General features: G+C 58.2%; 3 protein-coding genes across 5 annotated transcripts; all 3 read left to right on the top strand.

Annotated features, from left to right (window-relative positions):
• The first annotated feature begins 735 nt into the window (after positions 1-735).
• LOC111945370 (extracellular matrix organizing protein FRAS1-like) lies at positions 736-5,591 on the top strand. 3 transcript variants are annotated; one of them, XM_086867279.1, is made up of 7 exons: positions 736-965; positions 1,420-1,502; positions 2,584-2,708; positions 3,233-3,373; positions 3,966-4,198; positions 4,350-4,545; positions 5,551-5,591. In XM_086867279.1, the coding sequence occupies exons 2-6, from the start codon at positions 1,472-1,474 to the stop codon at positions 4,522-4,524; spliced, it is 705 nt and encodes a 234-aa protein (XP_086723405.1). In that variant the 5' UTR covers positions 736-965; positions 1,420-1,471; the 3' UTR covers positions 4,525-4,545; positions 5,551-5,591. The 3 variants fall into 3 exon arrangements, with proteins under 3 accessions (XP_086723405.1, XP_086723407.1, XP_086723406.1); XM_086867281.1 differs by lacking the exon at positions 5,551-5,591 and having other exon boundaries at positions 4,432-4,545; XM_086867280.1 differs by lacking the exons at positions 736-965; positions 1,420-1,502; positions 5,551-5,591 and having other exon boundaries at positions 2,413-2,708; positions 4,432-4,545.
• LOC147648650 (extracellular matrix organizing protein FRAS1-like) lies at positions 5,584-11,088 on the top strand. Its single transcript, XM_086869822.1, has 10 exons — positions 5,584-5,701; positions 6,178-6,337; positions 6,578-6,799; positions 6,954-7,205; positions 7,723-8,066; positions 8,318-8,478; positions 8,857-9,004; positions 9,101-9,306; positions 9,762-9,918; positions 10,374-11,088. Exons 1-10 carry the CDS (start codon positions 5,584-5,586, stop codon positions 10,472-10,474), a joined length of 1,869 nt encoding a protein of 622 aa, XP_086725948.1. The 3' UTR covers positions 10,475-11,088.
• LOC147648649 (extracellular matrix organizing protein FRAS1-like) lies at positions 10,881-15,950 on the top strand. Its single transcript, XM_086869821.1, has 10 exons — positions 10,881-10,965; positions 11,199-11,396; positions 11,548-11,599; positions 11,686-11,827; positions 12,749-12,899; positions 13,204-13,311; positions 13,478-13,637; positions 13,967-14,088; positions 14,175-14,845; positions 15,235-15,950. The coding sequence occupies exons 1-9, from the start codon at positions 10,881-10,883 to the stop codon at positions 14,186-14,188; spliced, it is 1,032 nt and encodes a 343-aa protein (XP_086725947.1). The 3' UTR covers positions 14,189-14,845; positions 15,235-15,950.
• Positions 15,951-22,766: the final 6,816 nt, after the last annotated feature.

Genomic DNA, 22,766 nt, shown 5'->3' with positions numbered 1-22,766 from the left:
CACCATCCCGAGGGTGCAGGATGAGTGTTGAGGGTGCTCAGCACCATCTCGAGGGTGCAGGATGAGTCCCGCGGTTGCAGGATAAGTCCTGAGCGTGCTCAGCACCATACCGTGGGTGCTCAGCGCCGTCTCGAGGGTGCTCAGCACCATCCCGAGGATGCAGGATGAGTACCGAGGGTGCTCAGCACGCTCGGGACTCATCCTGTACCTTCTGGAAGGCGCTCAGCACCCTCGGGACCTTTGATCCTGTTCCCTTTGATCCCATTACCTTTTTTCCCAATTTCCGTTTCTCCCATAATTCCCTTTTTTTTCTTTATTCCTGGTTTGTTGTTTTCTTTCCCGGTTTTTTTTTTCTCCCGATTTCCAGTGTTTTTTTCTTTATTCCCGTTTTTTCCCCCAGTTCCCGATTTTCCCCCAATTCCCGTTTATTTATTGTGCCGGTGTTAGCAGCGGGGCAGAGACAGGCGGGGGCCGTGTGCCGGCGTCGGGCGGCTGCGGTGGTGGACGCGGGGACGTGAAGACGCACGGCGGGGACCGGACAGCGGCTGGGCCGGGCGGTGGCAGAGGCGACGCGGCTGTCAGCAGTTGTAGAGCCGGGGCCCCGTGCCCGTCCTTGCTCTCCCCCCCGCGGCTTGAGAGGCCGGTACGGAGGGCGGTGGAAAAGCTGCGGCTGCGAGCGGGCACGGGGCAGCCGCGGGCGGCGGCAGGAGCATCGGCGATAGAACCTGTGACTGCGCATGCGTGGATGACGTCAGCGCCGCAGGGCAGCATGGGGGAGTGGTGTGGGACGGCGCGACTTCCGAATGGGCCCCGGCGGCACCGCTGAGAGCGGCGTCGCTGAACGGCGGCGGCGGCGGCGGGAACGGCGACTGCACGGCTGCCGGGAAAGCGGAGCCCGCGGGGCGCCATAGGCGGCGCGGGCGGCACGGAGCGGCTGTAGGGGAGCGGAGCGTGCCGGAACTGGGGTAGGAGTAACGAGGGCCGCGCGGTCGAGGGGCGGGGGCGCGCCGCTCTAAGCGGGCGGGAAGGGAGGGACGCCTGTGGGGACAGAGGGAACGGGGGCCGTGAGGGCAGAGCCGGGGGCGGGCAGGGCGGGGATTGCGACACCGGTGACGAGGCTGGGGGGGGTGTGGAACACGGAGCGGGGAGCTCGCCGGTTGCCACGTCGGAGACGGGAGAGGGATGAGGATGGGGAAGGGGAGGGGGCGCCGCGGGATCCGCCGTGGGGTTTGGGGACAAAGGAACAGAGTTGGTCAGTTCTGCAGATGTGATCTGAATTTCAGAGCTGCCTTTCGTGCCTGCTGACTGTGCGAGTGTGCTGCCTCTCCCTGATGAATTAATCTTGATCTGTGGTGTCATAAAATACGCTCTTCTGATTTTATTATATTCATCTAAGGTTGTATTTCTTCTTAACTTTAGATTTCTCGTTAACGTGAGATGAAAGCGGAAATATCTGCTCTGTGTTTTCAAGATGCAGACGGTCCCTGTACAGCTCAGTTTGGGTGTGTGGTTTGCCTCATCTTCTCACAAAAACATGTTGAAAGGGCAGGAATAGTGAATGAGTTATAATAAGCAAACTACTCTCTGCTGTGAGAGTAAATTAAAAACTTGCAGTATCTTTGTCTAAATTGCAAACTAACCAGCGAATCTTGTACTTGGGAGACTTGAATTAAGGGCTTTATTCCTCCTGTTATTTAAAATCTGATGATGATTCTGATTTCTCTGCTTTTTCATGTCTGTGAGGGACCAATAAGGCTACCGAGTCACAGACTGAGAAGTAGCTGTAATGATTCAAATGACCTAAACCTAAGGAGAGAATACTGAAGTGTTCAAAAGAGAACCCAAACCTTTCCAGCTGATGAGCTCTGAGGAAATATTAGCTGATCGTTCCATTGTGGCTCATTTATTTAAATCAGATCCTGGTGTCTTCTGTAGTGTGGCCAGCACTTGTCAGCAGCCATTTAGTGTGATATATTGGTGGCAAACTTCTTGTCAGGATGCTGGTTGACAGCAGCAGTAAAAACTGTTGAACGTAGCAAAGAGATTTAAAAATGCTCAAGTGTTTTTTAAAATGCTTGTCAGGTACCTTTCTGTGGCTGTGTCACACCTAATGGGCTGTAAAGATGTCACTATAAATCAGTGCTGAAAATGGGACTGGGTACTAAATGCAGGGGTATAAGGAAGGGCAGAGAGAAGAGATCCTTGGAAGGCATTTTGGAAAACTGCTGTGAGGCCAGGAGGCCTTCGGTTCATCCCCAGTGATGCCACGGTTGGCTTAGTCCTGCCCAGCAGCGACAATCCAAGTGTTACATGGACAGTTTTTCTCCCAGCTTCTCTGCCCCAGGAGGCCCACTCCCAACAGGAGGAGATGAAAAGAAGCCTGGACTTCTTTTTGAGAAGGAAATTTTAGGAGGCTCTGTGCCAGCTAAATCCCTGGCTCAGCTGAGGGTTCACGGGGCAGCCTGCCTTGGATCAGAACCAGCCAAAACCGAGTCCTCATGCCTAAATATGTCCTGCTTCCCGTAGTTTTTCCCTGCCTTGCTCTTTCTGCTGCACATTTCCTCCCTGTTGTTCGTTTTCCAGGGACAAGAATTAGTTCCTTCAGCCAGGCAGACTTGGCCTCTGGCAGCATCCAGTACATCCACACCAGTGAGGAGGAAAAGCACACGGATGCCTTCACCTTTTCTGTGTCTGATGGGACAAACGAGGTCAGTCCCAGCCTGACTTTTGCCTGAGTGGGCAGATGTGGCTGTTCCTCCTTCTCCTGCTGTGGGATTTCCCACATCGCTCAGGTCAGGGAGGGAGGAAGGCCTGTGCAGGGAACAGGGAGCCACCTGCCCTGTGGGCTCACCAAGAGCTGGGTGCCTGGTTTTCAGCTGCTTGCCAACTGTTGCTGGAGCTCAGCTTTGATCCAGTGCACTGACAGCGTAGTGACGACAGCCAGCCCCTGGAGAAATGCCTTTTTCCTGCTTTCTGAAAGAGAAGAAGTCTAGCTGCACATAGAGGGAGAGGGGCAAAACTGAGTGAGAGAGGGAGGGAAAGTGGATGTCCGTAAATATCACAGAAAGAGGGAGAATTAATGAGTGGGGAGGGATAAAGAAGTGATCTGGGCTTAGCAGCTCAGACAAGGCTGAAATGAAGAGACCCAAACTGGGGATCGCTGTGCTCTTGCGGTGAAGTCACACTCTTGGAAGGCTGAATTTGGCAAGGGAAGCTTTTCTTCCTGTCCCAGGTGAGCCAGACATTTGACATCACCATAAACGCCGTGGATGACTCCTTGCCCATCGTGCAAATCTTTGGGATGACAGTTCAGGAAGGGGTGAGAAAAACCATCACGGAGTTTGAGCTCAAAGCGACAGATGCTGACACAGAGGTAAGGCAGGACCACCCCCAGCCTCCTTGCTCCCCTCTTGTGCTGCACATCTGGGCTTGTGTTTAAAGACTTAATGCTGAATTTATGCTCAGCATGGATGGAAATGGCACTTCCTCTTCTTCCTGGGTCTGGCCAGAGGCTGAGCTGTCGAACACTGGCTCTATCTCACTGCTGTTTCCCCTGCAGCGAGAGATCTGGCTGCCTGAGCCAAAATCCTGCCCCCAAGGTTTTTGCCCTGGCAGAAGTGGCAAGGGACACACTGCCCGGAATGGCTGCAGGACTGGGGGCTGCTCTTGTGTTCGTGGAGCAGGCACAGGGGTGGGTGGGAGCTGTCTCAGACCAGCTGAAGCAGGAATTCGGTGGGATGTGCCTTGTTTTATAGGGAGACACCTACAAAACAAAATCCCTTGGGAGAGGGACAAGGACAGGGCGGGGCTCAGGGGGAACCAGGAATGTTCTGTGCTAACCCTTGTGTTGGGAACACCAACGCAGGGGAGCTGCCTGGCCAGAATCCCTGTCCGGGCCTCCTGAGCTGGAAGGGCAGTGTCCTGAGGTCGTGTCCCCAGCTTTGCCCCTCCATGTCCGGGCACAGGTGGAGTCCCTGACGTTCGGGGCGGTGCAGCCGCCCCGGCACGGGCTGATGGAGCGCAGCGGCCGCGGGCAGCGTCCTCTGCAGGCCACCACCTTCACCAGGGATGACATCACATCTACCAGAAGCGCGGCAGCTGCAGGCACGGCGGCGGCAGCGCGCTCAGGGACCGCTTCACCCTCACCGTCTCCGACGGCACCAGCCCCCTCTTCGTGGTGCAGGAGGGAGGGAAGAAGGTCAGGGAGGAGAAGGGATGGGAGGGGGCCTTGGGAGCTCACAGGGAGGTGCCTCCTCTCGGGGCAGGGGGGACTGAGATGCTGACTGAACGTTCTCGGTCACGTCTTTGCTTCTTCCCCTCCCTGCAAACTCTGCCCTTGCTGCCAGCAGAGCCGAAGGGAGCCGAGCTGGTGACGTGGTGGCTGAGGCTCTGACTCGCACAGTAACCCCCGTGTCTCTGAACTGGTGTCAGGTGGTGACGGCAGCACCGCAGCGCTTCCAGGTGGACATCCTCCCTGTGGATGACGGGACACCCAGGGTGGTCACCAACCTGGGCCTGCAGTGACTGGAGTACACGGATGGCAAGGTAACAGCTGCCTGGCCTCAGCTTGGGCTGCTTCTCAGGCTGCTCCAGGAGAAGGGGCTTCGCAGGAGAGCATCCTCATCCTTCAGCACTTTGATTTTTGGGATGGAGAATACCCTCCCCAGGGTACATTTTTAGCTTTGCTGACGGTGGAGATGTCTTGATGATGTGCGGCAGAGATAGATGGCTTTCCAAGGATACGGTGCAGGAGTTTCTTGCTGTGAAACAAATGCCTTTGTTGTGCTGAAATCCAAACAAAACCCCATAAAACTCTCAGCTTGTTTCTGAGGAGCCAGCACTAACTGCAAAGCAACACTTTGGTTCTTCCCAGAAAAAAATGAGTGGAAAACGCTGTAGTAAGAAATTGCATTAAGAAATGGCTATCTCAGCTCAAACTCCTCACTTCAGGAAAAGCACTCCTGCTCCTCGAGCAGCTCAATTTTCTCTCTTTCTCCTGCTGTCAAAAACATTCTGCTTTTGAAGAGAAAGCAAAATGTGGTAGAACTGAATCAGATCCACCTGAGGGCATTTGAAAAGTGCTCTCCTGGAGGCTCTCCAAGGCTGTGCGAACTGTCTTGAGTGAGTCCTTCAATCTGAGGCTGTTTGCAGATGTTTTATTGCCAAGCAGGGCCTCACCTGAGCGTCAGCACAGCTCGTGGAACAGAACTTTCTAAGTTAAACCCAAAGATTTGTCCTAGCTTTTAGCCCCAGCTAAATAAGGCTGGGCAGCTGCTTTGGAATTTGCTTTTCTTTGAGCCACATCTGTCTTCTTAATTAAACTAAACCTGGCTTAATTAAACCAGATGCGAGGCAAAATTTGAATCTTTGTTGTGTTGTCAAACACGTTGTGGGATATCTCAGTTCAAGGCCGCTCTGTGCTTTCACATCCCTAGATTTTCCCTTTGTCTGTTTTAACAGAGGGATGGTCGGGCTTTTTGTGTGAACAGTCAATCAGACTTGCACTGCTGGAGCTTCAGTTTGACTCCCTTGGTTTTGGCTTTAATCCAGGCCACCAATCTCATCACTAAGAAGGAATTACTGATGACAGATCCTGACACAGATGACGAACAGCTGATCTATGAGATAACAGCCGGTCCCAGAAATGGCCACGTGGAGAACAAGCTGAAGCCGGGCACAGCTGTGACCACCTTTACACAGGGTATGGAGCTGGGCTGTGTCCTGCTGCTTTTTTCCATCACTTGATTCAGTTTGTTAAAATAAGGGAAAAATAGGTGTGAGGGGAGAAGACAAGGGGCAGATCTCCAAAGTGTGTTGACAGTAAGCATTGAACTTGGCTGTCAGTTGCAGAAATCCTGTAATTTCTTGGAGACACCAACCTGTGTCCTGCAGCTTGTCCCAGGTTCTCCAGGCTTGTTAGAGCTGGAGCTGTGACTTGGGGCAGTGAAGAGGGGTTATAGATCTTGCAGGAGGTGTTCATCACAGTGGTGTGGCTAGCTGTGCAGAGCCAGCAAAATGTGGGGAGAGTTCACTCTTGCGGGGCTGAGGGAAGGGGAGGTGAGGGGGTAACTGCTCCCTGTGATCCTCGCTCCATGTGGCCGTGCAGACCCACACTGCTCATCTCCAAAGCTGCCTTGGGATTTCTGTCCCAACTCCTTGGACGTTCCCTCCCGGCAGAGGATGTGAACCAGGGCCTCATTCGGTACGTGGCGCACGAGGAGATGGTCCAGGAGACCGCGGACAGCTTTCAGTTCCTAGTGAAGGACAGCAAACTCAACGTGGTCAGCGGCAACGTCTTCCACGTCCAGCGGTCCCTTCTCAGCTTTACTCACGGCAGGTAAGTGGCACGAGGGGCACTTGGCTGGGGGCTGGGCTCTTAGCTGAGCTCCCTGCAGCATGGGAAGGCAATTCTGTCAGTGAGGAGAGGGGCCTAAAGCGTGGAGCAGCTGCCCCGCGCCCAAGTCCCCGGTTGTTATTGTTCCTCGGATCTCCCAGGGAGGCCACGCTCACCCCCGCAGCCCCGCACGGGGTTTGCTCCCCAGCCCGTTACCTGTGTGTGCTCGATCCCTTTTTCCAGCTACGAGGTCAGGGAGAGCGCCGGCTCCGTCAGCGTCGCCGTGAGGCGGGTGGGGAACCTCAACCGGTACAGCATTGTCCTGTGCCGCACCGAGCAGGGAACGGCCACCGCTGGAGCCGCATCACGGCCCGGGGAGCAGGACTACGTGGAGTATGCGGGGCAGGTGGGTGGGCCCGACCACACCTGCCTCACACAGAGCCTGGAGGAAAGAACAGACAAAAAGTGCTAAAAACACCGAGGAGGGTGTGTTTTATTCCTAAAGTCACGCGAGTTATTTGCTGTCAGAAGAGGGAACGCCTCAGAGCAGGGTGAGACGGGAAGGACGGGAAGCTCCAGAGCCCGGTCCAAGGACAGCAGCCGGATTTCTGCCTTCCAGGTGCAGTTCGAGGAGCGGGAGGACACCAAGGCCTGCCACCGTCACCATCAACGACGACGACGTGTTCGAGGGCACGGAGAGCTTTTCCGTAGAGCTCAGCATGCCGGCCTACGCCCTGCTGGGGAACGTCACCCGGGCCACCGTCACCGTCGCGGACCCCGAGGACGAGCCCACGCTGCAGTTTGACGGGAACGCCTTCCACGTCAGCGAGAGCGCCGGCTTGCTCTCGGCTCCCGTGCAAAGGAAAGGTGGGTCGGGCTGGGCAGGACATGCTGAGCCCCATGGGAGGGCCATGGGGGAACCCTCGTGACAGAGAGCGAGCCCTTGGGCTGTGCCTGCTTGTGGTTTTGGGGTCTTCTCCGATGTTATGTGGCACGACTGTGAAACGTCAAGCTACACGCAGTGTGTTTGTTCCTGTCTCTGCTGTTAAAGCTTCTTGGGTTTGGATTTGTTTCAGCTCCCAGCAGGAGCAAACCCTTGTATTTGTTTGCTGCTTCTCTGTGACCTAGACAGTGTTTTATGTGGACCCTGTCACTGGGCTGCATGTTAATAGGCAAGTGCCACCGGTTTTCTGAGTGTGGATTTAGGAGCATGCCTGGAAGTCATGTCTAAGCCAGCTGCCATGCAAGTTCAGGAGCAGGGACGGTGTTCTTTTTCATTCCTCGCCCTCTTTTCCGAATGCTGCTTTATTTTTTAAGTGACCAGTATCTCCAGCAAACAGATTAAAAGTATTTCCACAGATCTATGGAGTTTCCCTGTTGCTTCCTAGGGGATGCCAGCAGCACCGTGTCTGCATCTGCTACACCGTCCCCCAATCGGCCAAGGGCAGCAGCCTTCACGTGCTGGAATCCGGCTCCGACTTCAAGTCCCGGGGGCTGTCGGATGAGAGCCGCCTCATTTTGGGGCCAGGTGTCACCCTGGTGACCTGTGATGTCACTCTGATCGACGACAGCGAATATGAAGAGGAAGAGGAGTTTGAGGTGGTGCTGGCCGACACCTCGAACAGCGCCCGCATCGGCAGCCGGGCTTCAGCCAACGCGGTCATCGCCGGTCCCAACGACGCCTCCACGCTGTTCCTGGGGAATGCCACCTTTACTGTCAGCGAGGCTGCAGGTGAGGAGCAGGTGGTCGTGTTGGGATGCTCACTGTAGAAGCTTTCACCACCAGGAGGTGCCAGAAGGAGCGATTCGGGGCACAGCAGAACTTCAGAGATGTGCGGATGGGCTCTGGTTCCCTGTGTGCCCAGGGGGAGCCTGGGGGCAGGAGCAGTGCTGCAGGGCAAGGCAGGGGTTTGTGGAACGTGGCTGCTCTCTCAGTTTGTGCTCTCTCAGTTTGTTCTCTCTCATGTGCACGTGCTGCTGCAGGACACATTGAGATCCCAGTGCTCCGGCAGGGACCCGACCTCTCCACGCCCACGTCGGTGTGGTGTGCCACTCGGACGTCAGACCCGCCCTCGGCCAGCCCGGGAGTTGATTATGTCCCCAGCTCCAGAAAAATAGAGTTCAGGCCAGGCAAGACAGAAGAGGTGAGGAGCCACTTGGATTCCTGCTGGGTCTGCTTTGCCTGGTGACACTTGTCTTGTGTTTCTGTGCATATCTACCATTTGTTTTGAATATCCTCGCTGGGCCACTTGAGAACTGTTAATGAGTCTGCTAAGCACAGACTCCCATCCCATCAGCACTCCAGCCAGGAGAGATTTGGCCGTGCCACCTCTTCCATGATAAGGATGGCTGCCCTGTTCTCTGAAATGATAAGCTGGATTCACGTAGAACGTTCTTTGCATTGATTAATGGATTCAGAAAACCCAGTGACATAATGGCTTTACACTAGACTGCCAGATGTGAGTGCTGAGAGGGATGAAAGCTTTATACGTCTAACAGCAGGAATTCCACTTTCCTCCCAGTTCTGCCCCCTGACAATCCTGGACGATGCTCAGTACCCAGTGATAGAAGGGCTGGAGACATTTGTTGTTTACCTCAGCTCCCCCTACGGAGCCGAGCTGGCAAAGCCGTTCCAGGCTGTCGTGGCCATTAACGACATTTTCCAAGACGGTAAGTTACCCCTGGCAGCTCTATCTGCTCTGTTCTGGCCCCTTGGCTCCCTGAGGATCCTCAGCTCTGCTGGGCTCTGTTTCTGCCCCTCTGCAGTGCCCAGCATGCAGTTCACCAAGGACACCTACACGGCCAAGGAGAAGGAAGGGACCCTGCACATCCCCATCTTCCGCACGGGGGACCTGAGCTACGAGTCCTCCGTCAGGTGCTACACGCGGAGCCAGACGGCGCAGGTCACGGAGGACTTCGCGGAGAGGAGGGATGCAGAGGAGTCTCGCGTCACCTTCTTCAAAGGGGAGAAGGTGAGCTGGACCTGCCTCGTGGGGGAGCGAAGAACCGGTGCTGGGAGAGAGGTTCACGTCTCCTCCTCGGCTCTCTGTCGTCAGAGGGAGCTGGCAGAGTTGTCCAGGCTGGTTTCAGGTGGCACAGATTCTTGTCCTAGCAGCGTGAGCCACTCTGAAGGGGCTGTGCGTTTCATGCTGAAACTGGTTACGTTATGAAATGTAAATGTGATGCATCAGGAGGACTCAGGGTTGTTCTACAGAGAGCTGTGGGATTGTGGAAAGAGATGTCTTTGCTGATGTGTCTCCTCCTGTAACAGGCTGTGCTTTGTCCACACTGAAGTAGCAGCCCTAAAAATAGAAGGGTTTCTTCCAGGATGGACAGCAACCCTGGATAGTGAGGCACAGCCTGGCCTTTACGGGGCTTTATCAGATGTATCAGTGTGCGCTGCTTTCTCCTCTTCACTTGGCTGTAGGTGAAGAACTGCAGCGTCCACATCAGTGATGACTCTGCCTTCGAACCAGAAGAGCAGTTCCAGGTCTATCTGAGTAGCCCCCTTGGAAACCATTGGAGCGGAGCTCGGGTTGGGAAGATGGACGTGGCAACCGTAACTGTCACCAATGAGGAAGATGGTGAGTGAGGCTGCTCTGCAAGGATGTCCTGCTGCTTCCCAGGGAGTCGGCACAGTCCCAGGGCTGCAGTGAATGCCTTCGGTGCCGTGGTCACAGCCCTGTGCTGGGCTGAAGGGAGGGCTTGGCTAAGAGAGCTCAGACGCACCACCTCTCCTGTTTCCATTGCTGGAAGTTGCTGTGCTTCCCCTGGGAGATGTTCCTCTCCCTCCACAGCATCACAGCCTGGAGAGATCTGTGGGGGGAGAAGAGGGATGCCAGGGATGGGAGAATCATTTGCCATCCTCTGTAACCCAATGCCCTCGTTAAGTTCTGCCCTAAGTCACACCCAAGCCTTTTTGGCCCCTGCTTTGAGGAGCCCCTCGCTCCGAAGGCGTGTAGACGAGTCTGAAAGGAGCTGAGCTGAGCCAGTCAGGGGTGCAAACCCGGAGCTTTTCCCCTCCCTGCTGTGCCTGCAGCCCCCAGCATCGAGTTCGAAGAGGCCGCGTACCAGGTGCCGGGAGCCGCCGGGCCCGGAGGGAGTGGCTGTGCTGAACATCCCGGTGATCCGCAGAGGTGACCAGAACAGAACGTCCAAGGTGCGCTGCAGCGCCCGCGACGGCTCGGCACAGGCCGGCGTGGATTACTACCCCAAGAGTTGGATGCTCAAGTTCAGCCCAGGTGAAGGGGCCTGGCGGGGAGGGTCTGAGGTGGGGATGCGACCAGGGACGTTTTGTGCGCGCCAGGGACTTCCAGGAGGTTTGGGAAAAGCCACTGGAAAAGCATGAAGTTTGCTGTAATGTTGTTACTCAAAATTAGCTGATGTGTTTAAAGGAAGGCTGATCAGAGCAGAGGAGGAAGCGCTGGCACTTGGCAGAGTCAAGTCCTCCTGAAGGAACATAGGCCTGTGAACACCTCAGACCACGTTGCTGGACCAAGAAGCCCTCACCAAATGGCTCTGCACACTGGTGTGAGGAAGACGAGGGATGGGAATGTGCTTTGCATCCCAGATTTTTCCTTCAGGCAGCTACTACAAGACAGTCGCTATTAATCCTCAGATGGCATCTGCTAGTAAATCTATCACCGGATCGATTGGATCAGTTGTCATAGCTGGAGTTTTATGTTTATAGTGGGCTCCTCTGGGTAAATTATTAGCAGCAATGAGTGGAAATAAAATTTATAATGCGTATTTTATCCTAATGTCTCCGTGGTCACAGCTGGGAGCAGGGTCCGGATGAGAACTTCAGAGCAGTCTCTGGTGATGAATCCACTTCTCTCTGTTTTTCTTGTACTCGCTCCCTCAGGCGTGGCCCACATCATGTTTAAGGTGGAGATCATGTCCAACGAAGACCGGGAGTGGCACGAGTCCTTTTCTCTGGTGCTGGGCCCAGATGATCCTGTGGAAGCAGTTCTAGGAGACAGCAGCACTGCCACAGTGACTATTTTGGATCAGGAGGCAGCGGGGAGCCCGATTCTCCCAGCACCTCCCGTGGTGAGTGGATGTGAGTTGGTGCCCTTCAAGCACAGAGTGGAAACCGCAGTGGGATTTGGGAAATAGAAAGTGGGGCTGCCGTGGCAACGTGGGAGGCGTGGATGGCTTTTTCCACCCTTTCCCTCGGCTCCAGCTGAGTGCTGCCCTCTGGTTTCCCACAGGTGGTCACCGTGGCTGGTCACTACGACCGCGTGGAAGAAGTGACCAAGGAGGGTGCGAAGAAATCCCCCTCCCCAGGCTACCCCCTCGTCTGTGTCACTCCCTGTGACCTTCACGTCCCCAAGTACGCCCTGATGAAGGAGCGCTGCGGCGAGGCCGGGATCAACCAGTCTTCCATACAGTTCAGCTGGGAAGTGGCCGCCCCCACGGACGGGAACGGAAGCCCGCTGGCCTTTCGAGACCATCACGGACAACACGCCCTTCACCAGCGTCAACCACAGGGTACGCGGGCGGGGAGGCACCGGTGGGGCTGCGGAGATTCTGGCCTAAAAATCTCATTGGATTTGGGACTAGCTGGGAGGCCTGGGTGCTTTTCATTTATTTCATTTATTTTCCATTTCATTCATTTTCCATTTATTTTATTCTCTAAATCTTCAGAGTGCCAGGAAAATACTGGTTTCTTTTAATGTAGGGCCGTACTGGAAATACAAAACGTTCTCAGCTGGGCTCCCTTTTATAAGTTTGACTGTGTTCTCGGCCAATAGAAATGAGCAGAGGCGGCTCAGGCCATGCTCCACAACATGGGATATTTTGGCTCATTCCCTAATTAAGAGACCAGAAGCCAAAAATGTTCCTCTAGAAACGAGTGGCTTTCCCTGTTTGGGGTGTCTCACTGTCCTCTCCTGGCTGCGTTATCCACGTGCAGCCCACTCCATCTCCCCCAGGCTCTCCCATTAAATTGCTTGGACCAGCATCATCTCTCTTAATTCCTGCCAGCCTGGAACTAGTTCATGAAGTTTCCTTTTATAGCTCCAATTGTTTGCACAAACCCAGAGGAGCCGCCTGGCCGGAGAAACTGCCCAGTGGAGCATGTGGAGCCTGGCCCCAGCCAGGCTGGAACATCTCCCCGAATTCTCCAGGGCCTGCAAAGTACAGCTGCACTCTGCAGATAATAAATGGAGAGCTCTGGGAGGCCTGAGCAAGCAGAATTGCTCATTTTTAATTCACAGCCTTGGAAATCAGGGGGGTTTTGAGGTGAAATTGTGCCCAGAGTTCCTTTGTCCCATGGTCCCAGGGAGCCTTAGCACTGCCCCCGCATTACAACGCCGGTTTGTCTGAGGTACCTGCACGTAAAGAACGTCCAGAGTCACCTCTGACTTCACTGCAAGGCGCATAACCCCCTTTCTGGGGTTTTATTGCCAGGCAAGGGACTCTGCTCAGTCCTTCCTGACAGTCCACGTCCCTCTCTACGTGTCCTACATCTGTGTGACGGCACCGAGGGGCTGGGCTTCCCCGGAGCACCGCAGCGAGATGGAGTTCTCCTTCTTCTACGACACCGTTCTCTGGAGGACAGGTGAGCCTGAGGCGCTCCAAGGGCTATGGAAGAAGTGGTTCCTTCATGTTTTCCCCTTAGCTCCTGCACTGCCCCCAGAGTCCTGAGGGAGCGGGGAACTCGGAATATTGCCTTCCTCTGTGCTTGCGGGGGGCTTAGGCAGCCGGTGGCTGACGGAGGGAGCGTGCAGCTGGCTCACTGGAGGCTGATCCCAGCTGAACCCTGCCTTGTGGAGGTGTCCCAAGCGCTTCTGGGGCTGGCAGAGCCCAGCAGAGGAGAGCGAGGGTGCTGTGTGGGCTCCCAGTGGCGCTTGCTGTCCTTGCAGGGATCCAGACGGACAGCGCGCTCTCGGCCTGCCTGCAGATAATCCCCATCTACATCCGCGAGGACGGCCGGCCGGTCATCGAGTTCAAGACGCAGGCCAAGTTCAGAGGTGAGGGCAGCGATCCTGGCAGGGACACAGAGCAGGGTCACACAGAGCTCTGCTCTGACGGCACAGGCAGCGGAACGAGTCCCCGTCCCCGCCGGGAGCCCCTCTGCCCCTGCGAGGTGGGGCCTCTCCGCGCTCTGCCTCCCGTCACCTCCTTGTCCTCCCCCAGGGCTGTTTGTCATGGAGCACCACAGCCTGCCAGGTGTCAGGTCCTCTTTGGTAACTCCAGAGCACCTGGGAGGCATCGAATTTGCCCTGCAGCTGCTGTGGAGCGCTCAGACTTTTGATTCTCCCTACCAGCTCTGGAGAGCAACCAGCTCCTACAACAGGTGAGGGCTGGGGGTGCAGTCCCCTCCAGCAGCTTCCCCCACAGCACCACGTTCTCCCTGGCACCCCTCCAGCAGCCACGCCAGCAATAGCACGGAATGCTCAGGAGCTTGGTCAGAGCTGGAGCACCGTTGTACTGCGAGAAAAATCAGCTCAGCCTCTTGGAAAGGAATGTTTCCAGCAGTGCGGCCTGTGGATAGACTGATCCCAGAGTCACACTTGTCCCTCGGGGACTGCTGGATGACATTGCTGGGGCAAGGGAGAGGTGCTGCCCTGGGTGAAGGGCTTTGAGCTGTGCTTGGTGGCTGCAGGGTCTTCTGTCTGTTCCCAGGAAGGATTACTCTGGAGGATACACCATCTTCCTGATGCCCTGCACGGTGCAGCTCACGCCGCCGTGGGCAGAGCCTGGAGCCAAGCCCCTGCCCTGCCCTGCCCGGCTCACGCTCCCGAGCGGTAAGAGGGCAGGAGGGCAGGCTCGGCCCCTTTGGGGTGCACACCCGTCCAAACTCATCTCCCCTTTGTTTCCTTCCTTGTCCCAGTTGCAGGTTTTTGATCCCGATCGCCTTCCGGCAGACAAACCGCCCACTTCCAGTTGTTTACTCCCTGAACACAGAGTTTCAGCTCTGTAACAACGAGAAGGTTTTTCTAATGGACCCCACCAAATCGGAAAGGTCTCTGGCAGAAATGGATTACAAGGGGGCTTTATCCAAGGGTAGGATTTACCTCTCCTCTTCTGCCTGTGCCCAGCATTTCTGCTTTCACAGCTTCCATTCCCTGGAGAGGAAAGGGCAGAACCCACGTGTAGCTTTGCCTCTTCTACAGCAGTAATTGACATCTTACAGCCCTGTGAAAGAACAGCGTGCTCTGGCACCGCGTTTTGTCACTCCCACACACCGAGCCCTTCCCAAACAACCCCAACCCTTCTGAACACGGACACTTGGCTCTGGCAGCGTTTTCCTGCTTGGGAAATTTCACCTGCCCCTCTTTGTCCCGACCTCCCCCCGGGCAGATCCTGTACCGGCGCGTGCTCTGGCCCCCCGAACAAAACCTCAACGCCGCTTACAAGCTGCAGCTGGAGAAGGTCTACCTGTGCACAGGCAGGGCTGGCCACGTGCCCCTCTTCGACCCCACGGGCACCGTCTACAACCAGGGGCCCCAGTACGGCTGCATCCAGCCCCACAAGTACCTGAAGCACCGATTCCTCCTCCTGGTGAGTGCTCTGCTCCTGCTTCTTCCCGTTTGGGATTTGCTCTGGCAACCGGCAGGCGGTGGCTGCAAAGGGATGAGGAAGGGAGCCCGTGGGGGATGTTTTGTGCTGCTGCTGCTGCTGCTGCTGCCAGCTGTGAACACCAGATCAGTTTTCCCCCACCCTTTGAGTGTGTTCCTCAATCGGTGCCCACGTGTACGTGTGGAGATGGGGCATTCGGACTAGATCCCTGACACAGGTGTTTGGTGGGGCTCTGGCTTCCAGCCTCCCTTGGGAAAGCAGACAGCATCCCTCACCACACTTCTCTGACTTTCCAGCACCGAAACCAGACAGAAGTGACGGGTAAGTATTTCCACGCTGTGCCTTTTGACTCTGCCCACTTTGCTTCCCAGCTGTCCGAGTTCCACTCGGTGAGCAGCATGCCCGGAGTTGATGGATTTACTCTCAAGGTGGATGCTCTCTACCAGGTATGGAGTACCCAGTGCTTTTGGTAGCCCAAAATGGACTCCTCTGTCCAGGACCTCCCGAACACTTGGTGAATTGTAGACTCTGGGCCTTCACACTTCACCTCTGATACAAGAAATGAAGATGAGGATGTTAGTCCCGTAATTTCATTTTTTTTTTCCCCTGAGGCACTCATGAGAAAGCTCTTTAAAAACACTTTATTCGTGTTCCTGAAGGAATTAATGCCATTGCAAAGGCAGGACACCTCGCTGGGTGGTGCGTGCTCCCGAGGAGCTCCCCTTGAACAGCGAGGTGGAGCTGCCCCGGGGCGCCCCGAAGGCGGCGGGCGGCCGCTGCTGCACCGTCAGGAACCTTCATCCACCGAGGGACAGCGGCGGCCTCTGCCAGGGCCAGGGCCAGGGAAGTGAAGCAGGTGCACTTGCAAGTCATACGGGTATTTTTTTAGTCTGGTGAGGAGGGGCAGCTGTCAATTCCCCCTGCTCCCGTCTTAGCGACTGCACCGCCGCCCTTCCTCCGTGCTGCTCCAGCTCTCCCGGGCTTAACTGGGCAGGGTGGCGAAGGCATCTGCCACCCCCGTGAGCCAGCCGAGGAGCAGCCGGGTTCCTCGTTGGCCTCCGGAAGAGAGTAAAGCTAAAATACAAAACCCGCTGTGATCGGGGTGTCCCTTCTTGCGCCGCCCCGCCGGTCTCCCTCATTCCCCTGGGGCGCGGCGGGCCGGAGCCCCACGGAGCTGCTGCGCCGGGGAAGGGAAGGAGGGAGACGCGGGCGCCCAGCTCGGCTCGGGCCCCGCCGCGGCCTCGGGGCCGGCGGAGCGGGGGGCTCGGGCCGGGAGCGCTCCGGGGCTGCGGGACCGGCCGGGCCCAGGCGGGGGCGCCGCGTCCGAACCGGGACCCGCAGCGCTCCCGCAGCCGGCGCCGCCCTCCCGCCGCGATGCCGAGCCCGGGACCGAGCCCGATCCGCCCCACGGGGGAGAGGCGGCACCGCCCGGGACCGCAGGGCGGACACCCGCAGGACCCGAACCCCCGCATCCCGGCTCCGGCTGTGGGCTCCGTCACCCGCTTTCGGTCAGCCCCGTCCCGGCATCGCGGCAGGAGGGGGGAGTCGAGTCCCGGCGAGGGAGTGCCCAGTCCCCCCGGCCTTGTCTCAACCCCAATCCGGCCGTGCTCCGCCGCCCCCGAGACCCGCCACCCGGGGCCGGCCGGGGGAGAGGCGGCACCGCTCCGCCGGCGGACACCGGCAGGACTCTGCCCCGCGGCAGACCCCGTCCCGAGCCGCGGCCCCGCCGCAGCGCGCAGGGCTCGGAGCGGAGCCCGCCGGGAGCAGCCCCCGGGCCGGGGCTCGCCCGGCGCCGAGCGAGAGTCCCGGGCCGGCGGCACGGGGGGCGGGGCCGCATGAGGAGCGGGGCCACGGGGCACAGCCCGAGCGCGCCTGGGAACTGCCGAGGGGTCCCGGGCGGCGCCGCCTCTCCGTCATCGAGGCGGCATCGGCCTCGGGTCCGGGATCGGTTCCGGGTCCGGGATGGCGGCGGCGATTCCCGCCGCGGAGCCCCCGTGTGGGCCCGGGACCCCGCAGGGCGCCCTCTGGCGGACGCGGAGCGCCCGGTGCGAGCGCGCCGCCCCCGGCGGCCCCGGGACAGCGGCACGAGGGGGGCGAGGCCAAGGAGGGGCGGGGCCGGCTCAGGGCACGGAGCGCGTGCTCAGCTCGGGACAGCAGAGCGCGTGCGCGGCGCGGGGCCGCCTCAGGTGTGCGGGGCGGGGCCGGCACAGGTGCGAGGGGGGGGGACCGAGGCCACTTAAACACCGGAAGGGCGGCGGCCGCCATTTTCTCCGGGAGGAGCCGGCTGCGGCCGCTCCGGTGAGGCGCTTCTCTCTTTTCTGCTTTTATCTCTCCATTCTGCTTTTATCTCTCCTTCCTGCTTTTATCTCTTCTCTCTGTCTCTTCTCTCTCCTCTGCTTTTATCTCTCCTCTCTGCTTCTTTCTCCTCTCCGCTTTTATCTTTCCTCTCCGCTTTTATCTTTCCTCTCTGCTTTTACCTCTCCGCTTTTATCTCTCCTTTCTCTGCTTCTTTCTCCTCTCTGCTTCTTTCTCCTCTCTGCTTTTATCTCCTCTCTGCTTTTCTCTTCTTTCTGCTTTTCTCTCCTCTCCGTTTCTCTCCTTTCTCTGCTTTTATCTTTCCTTTCTCTGTTTTTCTCTCTCCTTTCTGCTTTTATCTCTCCTTTCTCAGCTTCTCTCCCCTCTCTCCTTCTCTGTTTTTCTCTCTCCTCTCTGCATTTGTCTCTCTCCTCTGCTTTTATCTCTCCTTTCTGCTTTTATCTCTCCATTCTGCTTTTATCTCTTCTCTCTATCTCTTCTCTCCACTCTGCTTTTATCTCTCCACTCTGCTTTTATCTCTCCTCTCTGTTTTTATCTCTTCTCTCTCTCTCTTCTCTCTCCTCTGCTTTTATCTCTCCTTTCTCTGCTTCTTTCTCCTTTCTGCTTTTATCTCTCCTCTCTGCTTTTATCTCTTCTCTCTATCTCTTCTCTCTCCTCTGCTTTTATATCTCCTTTCTCTGCTTCTTTCTCCTCTCTGCTTTTATCTCTACTTTCTCTGCTTTTATATCTCCTTTCTGCTTTTATCTCTCCTTTCTCTGCTTTTATATCTCCTTTCTGCTTTTATCTCTCCTTTCTCAGCTTCTCTCCCCTCTCTCCTTCTCTGTTTTTCTCTCTCCTCTCTGCTTTTATCTCTCCTTTCTGTTTTTCTCTCCTCTCCTTCTCTCTCCCGTCTCCTTCTCTCCCCTCTCTGCTGTTCTCCCCCGTCTCCCCTCGCACCGCCCGCCCCCCCCTGCCCCCGCCTCTGTTCCTGCTCTGTTCCCTTACAAACCCTGACTCCTGTCTCTGTTCTTCCTTCTCCTTCTCCCTCCATCCTCCCGCCCGTCCCGACCCTGCAGCCTCCCGTTATCCTCGCCTGTGCCCGCTCTTACCCTCCCTGTCCCCCTTCTCCTTCCTCTCTCGTCCTTATCCTTTCCCTCTCTTCCTCATCCTCCTTCTCTCTTCCTCACCCTCCTTCTCTCATCCTTATCCTCCTTCTCTCGTCCTTATCCTTTCCCTCTCTTCCTCATCCTCCTCCTCTCTTCCTTTTCATCCTTCTCTCGTCCTTATCCTTTCCCTCTCTTCCTCATCCTCCTTCTCTCGTCCTTATCCTTTCCCTCTCTTCCTCATCCTCCTTCTCTCGTCCTTATCCTTTCCCTCTCTTCCTCATCCTCCTTCTCTCTTCCTCACCCTCCTTCTCTCGTCCTTATCCTCTTTCTCTCGTCCTTATCCTTTCCCTCTCTTCCTCATCCTCCTTCTCTCGTCCTTATCCTTTCCCTCTCTTCCTCATCCTCCTTCTCTCGTCCTTATCCTTTCCCTCTCTTCCTTATCCTTTCCCTCTCTTCCTTATCCTTTCCCTCTCTTCCTCATCCTTTCCCTCTCTCGTCCTTATCCTCCTTCTCTCTGTCCCTTTCTGTCTTCCCCCGCAGCCGCGGGGCTCGGGGCGCCGGATAATAAAGCCCCGAGGGCCGGAGCCGGCGCCCCCGGCGGGAATCCCCTCACGGGGCCGGAGCCCGCGGTGCGGGTCCCCCCACGCACAACACGGCCCCACACTGCCGGGTGTCCCCACATCACACTGGGGGCTCCCGGGGGGCTTAGGGTGGGCCCCCTCCTCCGGAGGGGTCTGGGGTGGGGTAGCGAGGGTTGGGGGGCTGCGGGGGGGATTGGGATGGGGGGGTTTGGGAAGGGCCCCCTCGTTAGGAGGGGGTCCCGGGTGGGGGGGGAGGGTTAGGGGGGGTTTAGGGTGGGCCCCCTCCTCTGGAGGGGGTCCTGGGGGGTGTGGGGTGGGGGTTTGGGAAGGGCCCCCTCGTTAGGAGGGGGTCCCGGGGTGGGTTGGGGGGGGGGTTTGGGAAGGGCCCCCTCGTTAGGAGGGGGTCCCGGGTGGGGGGTGGGTTAGGGAGGGCCCCCTCCGGAGGAGGGGGTCCCGGGGAGGGGCGGGGGGCGGGGCCCCCTCCGGAGGGGGGGGCCCGGGGTGGGGGGGCTGGGGGGCTCCGCCCCCTAAGCCCCTCCCACTTCAGGCCCTCCCCTCCGGAGGGGGCTCCGCCACCCGGCCCCTCCCCGGGACCCCCTCCTCCGGACCGGGGCCCGGGGGGGGAGGGGGGGCGGGGTGGGGGGGAATAGGAGGGGGAGTGCCGTCGTTTGACACAAATGTGCGATTGTGGTGCAGAGTGACGTGACCCCTCCTGCTGCCCCCCCCACCCACCCCGCCCCCCCTCCCCCCCCGGGCCCCGGTCCGGAGGAGGGGGTCCTGGGGAGGGGCCGGGTGGCGGAGCCCCCTCCGGAGGGGAGGGCCCGAAGTGGGAGGGGCTTAGGGGGCGGAGCCCCCCAGCCCCCCCCCACCCCGGGCCCCCCCCTCCGGAGGGGGCCCCGCCCCCCGCCCCTCCCCGGGACCCCCTCCTCCGGAGGGGGCCCTCCCTAACCCACCCCCCACCCGGGACCCCCTCCTAACGAGGGGGCCCTTCCCAAACCCCCCCCCCACCCCCCCCAGGACCCCCTCCAGAGGAGGGGGCCCACGCTAAACCCCCCCTAACCCTCCCCCCCCCACCCGGGACCCCCTCCTAACGAGGGGGCCCTTCCCAAACCCCCCCCCCCACCCACCCCAGGACCCCCTCCTAACGAGGGGGCCCTTCCCAAACCCCCCCCCCCACCCACCCCAGGACCCCCTCCTAACGAGGGGGCCCTTCCCAAACCCCCCCATCCCAATCCCCCCCGCAGCCCCCCAACCCTCGCTACCCCACCCCAGACCCCTCCGGAGGAGGGGGCCCACCCTAAGCCCCCCGGGAGCCCCCAGTGTGATGTGGGGACACCCGGCAGTGTGGGGCCGTGTTGTGCGTGGGGGGACCCGCACCGCGGGCTCCGGCCCCGTGAGGGGATTCCCGCCGGGGGCGCCGGCTCCGGCCCTCGGGGCTTTATTATCCGGCGCCCCGAGCCCCGCGGCTGCGGGGGAAGACAGAAAGGGACAGAGAGAAGGAGGATAAGGACGAGAGAGGGAAAGGATGAGGAAGAGAGGGAAAGGATAAGGAAGAGAGGGAAAGGATAAGGACGAGAGAAGGAGGATGAGGAAGAGAGGGAAAGGATAAGGACGAGAGAAGGAGGATGAGGAAGAGAGGGAAAGGATAAGGACGAGAGAAGGAGGATGAGGAAGAGAGGGAAAGGATAAGGACGAGAGAAGGAGGGTGAGGAAGAGAGGGAAAGGATAAGGACGAGAGAAGGAGGGTGAGGAAGAGAGAAGGAGGATGAGGAAGAGAGGGAAAGGATAAGGACGAGAGAAGGATGAAAAGGAAGAGAGAAGGAGGATGAGGGAGAGAGGGAAAGGATAAGGACGAGAGAAGGAGGATGAGGAAGAGAGTGAAAGGATAAGGACGAGAGAAGGAGGGTGAGGAAGAGAGGAGGAGGATGAGGAAGAGAGGGAAAGGATAAGGACGAGAGAAGGAGGATAAGGATGAGAGAAGGAGGGTGAGGAAGAGAGAAGGAGGATGAGGAAGAGAGGGAAAGGATAAGGACGAGAGAGGAAGGAGAAGGGGGACAGGGAGGGTAAGAGCGGGCACAGGCGAGGATAACGGGAGGCTGCAGGGTCGGGACGGGCGGGAGGATGGAGGGAGAAGGAGAAGGAAGAACAGAGACAGGAGTCAGGGTTTGTAAGGGAACAGAGCAGGAACAGAGGCGGGGGCAGGGGGGGGCGGGCGGTGCGAGGGGAGACGGGGGAGAACAGCAGAGAGGGGAGAGAAGGAGACGGGAGAGAGAAGGAGAGGAGAGAAAAACAGAAAGGAGAGATAAAAGCAGAGAGGAGAGAGAAAAACAGAGAAGGAGAGAGGGGAGAGAAGCTGAGAAAGGAGAGATAAAAGCAGAAAGGAGATATAAAAGCAGAGAAAGGAGAGATAAAAGCAGAAAGGAGATATAAAAGCAGAGAAAGTAGAGATAAAAGCAGAGAGGAGAAAGAAGCAGAGAAAGGAGATATAAAAGCAGAGGAGAGAGAAGAGATAGAGAGAAGAGATAAAAGCAGAGAGGAGAGATAAAAGCAGAAAGGAGAAAGAAGCAGAGAAAGGAGAGATAAAAGCAGAGGAGAGAGAAGAGAGAGAGAGAAGAGATAAAAACAGAGAGGAGAGATAAAAGCAGAGTGGAGAGATAAAAGCAGAGTGGAGAGAAGAGATAGAGAGAAGAGATAAAAGCAGAATGGAGAGATAAAAGCAGAAAGGAGAGATAAAAGCAGAGGAGAGAGACAAATGCAGAGAGGAGAGAGAAAAACAGAGAAGGAGAGAGGGGAGAGAAGCTGAGAAAGGAGAGATAAAAGCAGAAAGGAGAGAGAAAAACAGAGAAAGGAAAGATAAAAGCAGAGAAAGGAGAGAAACGGAGAGGAGAGAAAAGCAGAAAGAAGAGAAAAGCAGAGAGGAGATAAAAGCAGAGAGGAGAAAGAAGCAGAGAGGAGAAAGAAGCAGAGAAAGGAGAGATAAAAGCGGAGAGGTAAAAGCAGAGAGGAAAGATAAAAGCGGAGAGGAAAGATAAAAGCGGAGAGGAGAAAGAAGCAGAGAGGAGAGATAAAAGCAGAGGAGAGAGAAGAGACAGAGAGAAGAGATAAAAGCAGGAAGGAGAGATAAAAGCAGAATGGAGAGATAAAAGCAGAAAAGAGAGAAGCGCCTCACCGGAGCGGCCGCAGCCGGCTCCTCCCGGAGAAAATGGCGGCCGCCGCCCTTCCGGTGTTTAAGTGGCCTCGGTCCCCCCCCCTCGCACCTGTGCCGGCCCCGCCCCGCACACCTGAGGCGGCCCCGCGCCGCGCACGCGCTCTGCTGTCCCGAGCTGCGCACGCGCTCCGTGCCCCCGCCCCTGAGCCGGCCCCGCCCCTCCTTGGCCTCGCCCCCCTCGTGCCGCTGTCCCGGGGCCGCCGGGGGCGGCGCGCTCGCACCGGGCGCTCCGCGTCCGCCAGAGGGCGCCCTGCGGGGTCCCGGGCCCACACGGGGGCTCCGCGGCGGGAATCGCCGCCGCCATCCCGGACCCGGAACCGATCCCGGACCCGAGGCCGATGCCGCCTCGATGACGGAGAGGCGGCGCCGCCCGGGACCCCTCGGCAGTTCCCAGGCGCGCTCGGGCTGTGCCCCGTGGCCCCGCTCCTCATGCGGCCCCGCCCCCCGTGCCGCCGGCCCGGGACTCTCGCTCGGCGCCGGGCGAGCCCCGGCCCGGGGGCTGCTCCCGGCGGGCTCCGCTCCGAGCCCTGCGCGCTGCGGCGGGGCCGCGGCTCGGGACGGGGTCTGCCGCGGGGCAGAGTCCTGCCGGTGTCCGCCGGCGGAGCGGTGCCGCCTCTCCCCCGGCCGGCCCCGGGTGGCGGGTCTCGGGGGCGGCGGAGCACGGCCGGATTGGGGTTGAGACAAGGCCGGGGGGACTGGGCACTCCCTCGCCG

This window comes from Cyanistes caeruleus, chromosome Z, assembly GCF_971803275.1.
Source record: "Cyanistes caeruleus chromosome Z, bCyaCae1.hap1.1, whole genome shotgun sequence".
NCBI lineage: Eukaryota > Metazoa > Chordata > Aves > Passeriformes > Paridae > Cyanistes > Cyanistes caeruleus.
The sequence above is the reverse complement of the archived record's forward strand: the minus strand, read 5'-3'. Positions and strand labels throughout refer to the sequence as shown.